The 8,681-nt window shown below is 57.3% G+C and overlaps 1 protein-coding gene across 1 annotated transcript; it reads left to right on the top strand.

Annotated features, from left to right (window-relative positions):
- Positions 1-354: 354 nt before the first annotated feature.
- Positions 355-8,009, top strand: NR1D1 (nuclear receptor subfamily 1 group D member 1). The gene is made up of 8 exons (XM_068979202.1): positions 355-898; positions 3,753-4,100; positions 4,381-4,469; positions 4,572-4,716; positions 5,075-5,715; positions 6,007-6,192; positions 6,689-6,899; positions 7,559-8,009. The coding sequence occupies exons 1-8, from the start codon at positions 868-870 to the stop codon at positions 7,756-7,758; spliced, it is 1,851 nt and encodes a 616-aa protein (XP_068835303.1). The 5' UTR covers positions 355-867; the 3' UTR covers positions 7,759-8,009.
- Positions 8,010-8,681: the final 672 nt, after the last annotated feature.

Here is an 8,681-nt window from a genome sequence, read left to right as displayed (position 1 = left end):
CTCTGCCATACAAGCTTTCCAAACACGCCACCCTGACTCTTTAACGCACTCCACCCCACAAGGCTCGCAGCTCCTCCCCGGTTCCAGCAAGAGCTTGTGCAAGGCAGAAAAGGGAAAGAAACGCAGTCCGCCCACTTTGCCAACGGACTACATATCCCGACAGCCTCGGCTTTACGCAGGCGCACCGAGCTCAACGTGCCTGCTGCTGGAAAAGTGTGTCACTGGGGCACGAGGCGCTCCCTGGGATCACATGGTACCTGCTCCAGTGCCGCGTGCGGCCCGGGAACCCTGGGTTGCTGGCGCCTGCGCAGAGCCCTCTGTCCCAGGGAAAAAGGCTGGGGCAAAAGGCGGCTGAGATTGGCAGAGTGAAATATTGCTGCCGAGGGAACGTAGCAGGGCACACGTCTCGCTTCTTTGCGCCTGGGTGCCCTGTTTCTCCCCATCACCTACTTACTTCCTGACTGCAGCCTCTCTCCCTGTGGGACTTTTGCACAAGGAGCTCCAGATTCGATACCCTGCAGCGCTGCGGAGTCGTCAGGCAGTGGCACCCCGTGCACTGCAGAGACCCGACCCTCCTTGCTACCTTCTAGCCAGAAGTACTGCAAGCTGATTCCCTCCGCCCCCTTCCCCCACACTCTCTCTGCTCTTCCCATGCAAAACAGACCTCGGTGCCTCAGCGTCCTACCCTTCTGCAGGGCTGCAGTCCGGTCCCGCCAAGACCTTGCTGCAGAGTGCCTCGGATCCTGATCGTGAGCCGCGGGGGTCCACTCCCCGCCCTCGGCCAGTGCCCAGGGGGCGACAGCTGCAACTGTAACCTCCAGTTGTGTCAAGGTCCAGTTTGAATGACCGCTGTCAGCCAGTGAAGACATGACGACCCTGGACTCTAACAACAACACAGGTACTAAGATTCCTTTGCTACCATCATTCTTTCTCTGTCACTGTCTCCTCTCCTCTACGTCTTGGAACAAGAGGAACTTTGAAAGGGACTGGGGACTCGCTTGGTCAGGGGATTTGCTAGTGATGGACACGGGGCTGGGATTTCCACAGCGGGTTGTTCGGCCTGGGAATGCGCCCGGAGGCGCCCCACCGTCACCCTTCAGACTCCTAAAGCTCCCTTTAGCTAGAAGGACTCAGATCGCGGGGAAGGAGGGAATGGAGAGAGTGGGTACGTGTGGTGAGACGAACAGTTTAGAGTAACTGGGAGTTTTGGAGCAGTGCCCCGAAACGCCCCCATCTATCCTGCCGCTGCAGCTGTGGCATGCCTGGACTTTTCGGAAGGAGGACCCTCTCTTTACAATCTTCCTCTTCCCTCAGAGTCCGCAGGAACTTGAGAAGCAGAGGGGCGACCCGGGTTCCAGGCAGGAGGGACTGGGAAAATGGGTCGGATCTCACTGGGGAACCCTCAGTGACAGTAGGGAGTGGCACTTGAGAAGCCCCAACAGTGGTGCTCTGCCCCAGGGAGGACACCCAGAGCGCCCAGGCAGCCCGGAGCGCTCACATGGCTGCAGAGCCGGGCCCACGTGCTGCGTTTGTTTTCATTCAGCAGAAGCCGTGGCCGCCACCCCATTGGTGGTTGCCTTCCGGCCCCGTTACATAATGAGCTCCGCCCCCCCCGGTTGCCCCGGCAACGCGTGATTTTTCCCCCCCCTGCCCCTTTTCTCCTCCCCTTGTAGTCCCGACCCAGCTGGTGTTAGAAGCTCAGCCGAAGACCCCGACCCGGGACTCCGAGGAGGGGCGGAACGGGGGCGGGGCTACTGCTCCCGATTGACGGAAGTGGAGAGGGCGGAGCCTCGGGTACTGGGGTTCCTCGTTGGGGAGCCACGTGCAAGAGTCACACGTGGAGCTGGGACGTGAGGCCGGCTGAGGGCCTGGCTCACGCCCCGCCCCGCCCCGCCGAGATCTGGGTGAAGCTGGGCTGACTCACCGCCCCCGCCTGCCTCCTTTTCCTGTCCGCTTGTCGGAGGGGGCCCCCCTTCGCCATAACCGATGCAGAGTAAGACGGAGTCATCCCTGACCTCTCGTGGCCTCATGTTTACACTCCTCAAAGAAACCTCACATCTAGCTTTCTCCTCACTCCTTTTCGATTTATTGTCTTTGCACCTACTTTACCGTACCGCCTTTAGAGTCAGCTTCTCCACAATACAAATTCCTTCTGTTCCCCAGCATCTCTTCTTAGTCCTGCAAACACTCTTGCCCCTTCCCCCATGAAACAAGAAGCAGCTTGCCTCCTAAGGACTTCCCCAGTCGGTAAAAAATCTGCCTGCAATGCAGGAGTCCAGGGTTCAATCCCTGGGTGGTGAAGATACCCTGGAGAAGGAAATGGCAACTACTCCAGTATTCTTGCCTGGGAAATCCCATGGACAGAGGAGCCTGGCGGGCTTCAGTCCATGGGATCACAAGAGTCGGACATGACTTAGGGAATAAACCACCACCACCAAAACAACTAGATCTCAGAGACATAGCTGAAAGGATATAAAGTCTCTTTTCATCTTTCTTTTCTCTTCCCCACTGAAAGTAAAACTGGGGCTCTGAGAAGGGAGTTGGTTTCCTCTAGATCACAAATCAAGTTGTTGGTGGTAGATCTAGAGCTCAAACCAGACTCTTGAATGTGCCCCTCACTTCCAGGTTGGAAGTCTCTTTGGATGAAAATCTTAACTTGCTTTTGGGGGATGGCTGAATTAGGTCAGGTTTATTTACCACCAAACAAGTATCCCATCCTCCCCACCTCAACCCTGAAACTGTAGGAGCTGGTCTGTTGTGCAACTGTTTTACAGGGAACTGGGTTCACCCTGACCAACCTTGAGCTATTTTAGGGTGGCCCTGCCCAGCTTAGTGTGTGTCAGTGGGTGAGCAAGACATGCCTCTGTAGACGGTGGCATGGCCTGTGTCGGCTCACACGTGTCCTGGGATCCTCCCTTCTCCCACCCCACCGATGGCAAGCCAAGCGAGGTACTTGGCCAAAGGTGTGGCAGACAGGTCGCTTTTTTATCCTGCTAATGCAATGGGAACTCGGCCATCTGGTTGGCAATATAACTAGAGGGTCAAAGTCCCTGAATGGTTAGAGAGCCAAGGTCATTGTCAGCAGGCGGAGAGATCTAGAAGGGGGAATTCCAAAGCTTTAGGCTGGACAGTTTGTTCTTCACTTCCACCTCCTGCAGCTCATACTGTTAAGCCCTTCCTGGATTCAGAGATAGACTCTACTCTGACTCTTGATTTTGGAGGCCAGGGGAACAGCACCTTTGGAGATGATGTCTTTCAGTTTTGAGAGAATGTAATTGTTTTATTCTTGTAAGACCTCTGTTCCCCTCACTGTTGGCTAGCTGCCCCTCCATGGTCTCATCCCTGGAATGGTCTTGGTATTAAAATCGGCAGCTGGGCTGTTTTTCTTGAAGCTTGTGCATTATGAATGGTTTTCAGCTGCTCTCCCATCCCCAGGTCAGCTGCTGACAATTAAGTCATTAGCTGCGTTTGATACTCTAAAGGAAGGCATCCAGGGCGGAGGTGGGGGGAGCAGTACATATGTGAGATAGCCACAGAGCATCACAGAGGTCACGCCTCTAGGGAGGTACCTCACACGCAAGGCAGACGCAGAATGTCCCTGCCGAGAGTTGCAGGGCTTGGATGGCCATGTCTGGCTTATGTTGGGGAACTGCTTACTGTGGCTCTTCTGGGGACTCCAAGAGTAGGGGTGCCACATGGTTAACTTCTGAGTGCCCCGCAGTTGACACCCCTTTCCCTTGTTCTCCTGCCAGGTGGCGTCATCACCTATATTGGCTCCAGTGGCTCCTCCCCAAACCGCACCAGCCCTGAATCCCTATACAGTGACAGCTCGAACGGCAGCTTCCAGTCCCTGACCCAAGGTTGCCCCACCTACTTCCCACCATCACCCACTGGCTCCCTCACCCAGGACCCAGCTCGCTCTTTTGGGAGCATTCTGCCCAGCTTGGGTGATGATGGTTCTCCCTCTTCTTCTTCATCTTCCTCGTCGTCATCGTCGTCGTCCTCTTCCTTCTATAATGGGAGCCCCCCAGCGGGTCTACAGGTGGCCCTGGAAGACGGTAACCGAGTGTCTCCCAGCAAGAGCACCAGCAACATCACCAGTGAGTCAGTTTCCAGCTGATTTGGGGGAAGGGAAGCTGTCCAGGTCTAGGCAGGGAGTTGATCTTCATGTGACAGCTATTCCAGGGCCTACTCAGGGCCTCAGGGGTTTCTCCTAGAGTTGCACCAGCTGCTGTTGGCCCCGTCTGGTCATCCAAGTGCCCCCTAGATACTGAAGTTCCTCCTCAGCTCTTCCCCCCACCCAGTCTCCAGCCAAGAAAACCTCCAGCTCTCTGGCCACTCAGAAACCCCCATTTACCTGCCTCCCCTCTCTTCCTGCAGAGCTGAATGGCATGGTGTTGCTGTGTAAGGTGTGTGGGGACGTGGCTTCGGGCTTCCACTATGGCGTGCACGCCTGCGAGGGCTGCAAGGTGAGGCAAGGAGGAGGGAAGGGCAGGGGCAGGTGACCCTCTCCCACAGGACACGTAGGCCTGGCCTGGACCAAGATGCTCACTCACTACCCTGCTCCACAGGGCTTTTTCCGTCGGAGCATCCAGCAGAACATCCAGTACAAAAGGTGTCTGAAAAATGAGAACTGCTCCATCGTCCGCATCAATCGTAACCGTTGCCAGCAGTGCCGCTTCAAGAAGTGTCTCTCCGTGGGCATGTCTCGAGACGGTGAGGCAGCACCATGGCCCCGCCAGCTTCCCCACACCCTCCCCCTTTCTTCCTTCCACTCGAGGTTTCTGAATTAGTCCCTCCCTTAAAAAGTCCCAAGACTATGCGTCTCATTTGCAGAGGGGGTGGCCATATTTCATCAGGGCTTGGGTAAACACACACTTCTTTCCCATTTAGTCTCTCTGGTCCCCTCCTACCACAGCCCTACTTGGAAAACCCCCTCCATGGGTGTGGCCTTCTGGGTTTTAGTTTTGATATGGAACCCCAAGTCCTCGGGGGCTTGCCCTTTCAGGAGGAAGGAAGAGAAACATGTGAGTGTGCGTGAGAACTTCCTGACACTGCTCTCATCCTGTCACAGCTGTGCGTTTTGGGCGCATCCCCAAACGGGAGAAGCAGCGGATGCTGGCCGAGATGCAGAGTGCCATGAACCTGGCCAACAACCAGCTGAGCAGCCAGTGCCCGCTGGAGACCCCACCCACCCAGCACCCCACCCCGGGCCCCATGGGCCCCTCACCACCCCCAGCCCCTGCCCCCTCACCCCTGGTGGGTTTCTCCCAGTTCCCACAGCAGCTGACGCCTCCTCGATCCCCAAGTCCTGAGCCCACAGTGGAGGATGTGATATCCCAGGTAGCCCGGGCCCACCGTGAGATCTTCACCTACGCCCATGACAAGTTGGGCACCTCACCTGGCAACTTCAATGCCAACCATGCCTCAGGCAACCGTCCGGCCACCACCCCACATCACTGGGAAAGTCAGGGCTGCCCGCCTGTCCCTAATGACAACATCATGGCCGCCCAGCGTCACAACGAGGCCCTGAACAGTTTACGCCAGGCTTCCTCCTCCTACCCTCCCCCCTGGCCTCCTGGCACTGCCCACCACAGCTGCCACCAGCCCAACAGCAATGGGCACCGTCTGTGCCCCACCCACGTGTACCCAGCCCCCGAAGGCGAAGCCCCTGTCAACAGTCCGCGGCAGGGCAACTCCAAGAACGTTCTGCTGGTGAGAGCACTGGGGGTGATGTGGGCAGGGGGCTGGGGAGAACAGATTGAGCACAGGGTCGCTGGGTGTGTATGGAGGCTAAGTGCAGAGAGGATGTTCAGTCCAGCAGGAGGGGCTCTGCCTGGGAAACCCTGATCTCCACCTGGCACTTGATTGCTGCTTTACCTGAAAGACCCATCCTCCAAGGCCACAACGCCAACCCAGGCAGAATCTGGGGCCCAGACCTGCTAGGGAAGCCCCTCTGAGCTGGCCTGGCTCATACTCCCCTCCCCAAATCCTTCCCTTTTCCAGGCATGTCCCATGAACATGTACCCGCATGGGCGCAGCGGGCGAACTGTGCAGGAGATCTGGGAGGACTTCTCCATGAGCTTCACGCCTGCTGTGCGGGAGGTGGTAGAATTTGCCAAACACATCCCTGGCTTCCGTGATCTTTCTCAGCACGACCAGGTCACCCTGCTTAAGGCTGGCACCTTTGAGGTGAGTGACCGTTTGGGCTCCCTGCTCTCAACCTTGGGAAGTATCCAGCAGAATGGGGGTCTGGGGTGGGGAGGGGCCACCTTACTCTTGAGTGACTAGGAAGGGACAGAATCCCACCCAGTCCTGCCTGTGGATGGCCAGAACTTCTGTCATCTCAAATGGGGTCTAATCACATCTTGCTACCGTAAAATAACACTTCAGAGTACAGTGCTACCCCCACCCCTCCGTTCTAGGCATGAGCAGATTCACTTTGGTGAAGGGCCTTGCCCAGGGTCACAGGGAGTGACAAGGCTGAGACTCAGATTCAGGCCCACTGGATTCCAAAGCCAGTGGGATGTTCCCCATCCTTCCACCCGCTCTGCCTCATTGACCACTCAGAAACTAGCCCCGGTCTTCACTAAGAAATCCAAGGCAGCACCTGTAACCCGTTCAGAAAAACGGTAGGGGAGATTTGGCAAGTCTTCCGCCCCACCCAGGACGACTGTCCCTGCTTCAGGTGCTGATGGTGCGCTTTGCGTCGCTGTTCAACGTGAAGGACCAGACGGTGATGTTCCTGAGCCGCACCACCTACAGCCTGCAGGAGCTCGGCGCCATGGGCATGGGGGACCTGCTCAATGCCATGTTCGACTTCAGCGAGAAGCTCAACTCCCTGGCGCTTACCGAGGAGGAGCTGGGCCTCTTCACCGCGGTGGTGCTTGTCTCTGCAGGTAGGTCAGGCTCTCGTCTGAGCCTGACCGGGGAGGAGGCGGACGCAGTTCGATTCAACACACCTTTTATGGAGTACCTACTCTAGGCCAGGCCCTGCACCGGGCACTGGAGATACAGACATGATTCAGACACAGTCTAGCTCAGGAGACAGACTCATGCCCAACTAATTATAAAACAGTGAGATAAGTGTCACAGTAGAAGCATGAACCAAGGGCTTTGGGAGCACACACAACTATTTCTGCCTGGGGAGCTGGGGAAGGAGGTGACACTCGAGTGGGGCCTCAAAGGACAAGTAGAGATACTGCCAGGCATAGGAGGGGGGAAGGGCGTCCCAGGCAGAGGGAACCACAGAGCAGCGGGGGAGCTAGGGCCCTGCTGGGCCTGTTCAGGGAAGGAGAGTGGCCTGGTGGGGCAGGAGCGGGGCTGACCTTGCTGAGCCTGGGCTCCTGGTTTGCAGGCATCTCCTGCTTTCGGGTCAGGGCCTGGGAGAGGGCATTATGTTCCCCCTCCCGCCCCTTCCCCATCGGCCCTCTGAGGGGCTTCAGGGAGAGGCTGCGTGGCCACCGCTGCATCCTCGCAGACCTCCGCGTCCTCCTCCTCCTCGTCAGAGTCGGAGGAGCTCAGGGAGTCTGCCTCACTGCTGTCGTCTTCCCCACAGACCGCTCGGGAATGGAGAATTCCGCTTCGGTGGAGCAGCTCCAGGAGACGCTGCTGCGGGCTCTTCGGGCTCTGGTGCTGAAGAACCGGCCCTCGGAGACTTCCCGCTTCACCAAGCTGCTGCTCAAGCTGCCGGACCTGCGGACCCTGAACAACATGCACTCCGAGAAGCTGCTGTCCTTCCGGGTGGACGCCCAGTGACCCGCCCGGCCGGCCTTCCGCCGCTGCCCCCTTGTACAGAATCGAACTCTGCACTTCTCTCTCCTTTACGAGACGAAAAGGAAAAGCAAACCAGAATCTTATTTATATTGTTATAAAATATTCCAAGATGAGCCTCTGGCCCCCCCGAGCCTTCTTGTAAATACCTGCCTCCCTCCCCCATCACTGCACCTCCCCAGCCTCCCCTATTTAAACCACTCTCCCCCCACCCCGCTCTTTCTCTCTAGCCCCCCGATCTGTTCTATTCCTGTCTCAAATCCAATAGTTCACAGCTGAGCTGGCTTCTGTGGTGTGTGCTCGTTCTGGGGGGAGGGGGAAGGGGTGGTGGAAATATGGCCAAGGCTGGGGGCACACCTCTCCATCTGGTCAGTTTGGGGGTGGGTACTCTGCCAGCAGATGGGAGGATACAGGGAAACAGCACGCAAGTCTAAGGGGGGGGGTGCCCAAGGGGGTTATTTTCATCATATATTTATTACATAAATATATAGTAAAATAGACGAGCAACAATTACCATAAAAATATCTTTCTTTAAAATCCTGACCCAAAACACAACGGGGGTGAAAAATCGCACATAACAGACATACTGATTGTCAACGTGGGGCAGGAGTAGGAGCCCCCAGGTCACCCCTACTGGCCCCAACCCCTCCCTGGGGAAGGGACCTACTGCCTTCCCTGTTTCTGGCCACAGCCCCCCTCCCCCCACCCCAGCACCAGCTTCTCATACATTCAGTAGCGCCTGCAGGGAAGTGTCCCCCTCCTCCCACCCAGGAGCTCCCAGGGCAGGAGTTGCTGTCCCCCTTCTGGACGGTGTCTGTGTCACACGCCCCGCCCTCTCCCAGCCCTGTAGACCCGCCACCAGGGGAAGGGGTAGGGGCTCCTCCACCCCCACCCTCCCCAGGTCTGAG

Source organism: Capricornis sumatraensis, chromosome 8 (assembly GCF_032405125.1).
Source record: "Capricornis sumatraensis isolate serow.1 chromosome 8, serow.2, whole genome shotgun sequence".
In the NCBI taxonomy this organism is placed as follows: Eukaryota; Metazoa; Chordata; class Mammalia; order Artiodactyla; family Bovidae; genus Capricornis; species Capricornis sumatraensis.
The sequence above is the reverse complement of the archived record's forward strand: the minus strand, read 5'-3'. Positions and strand labels throughout refer to the sequence as shown.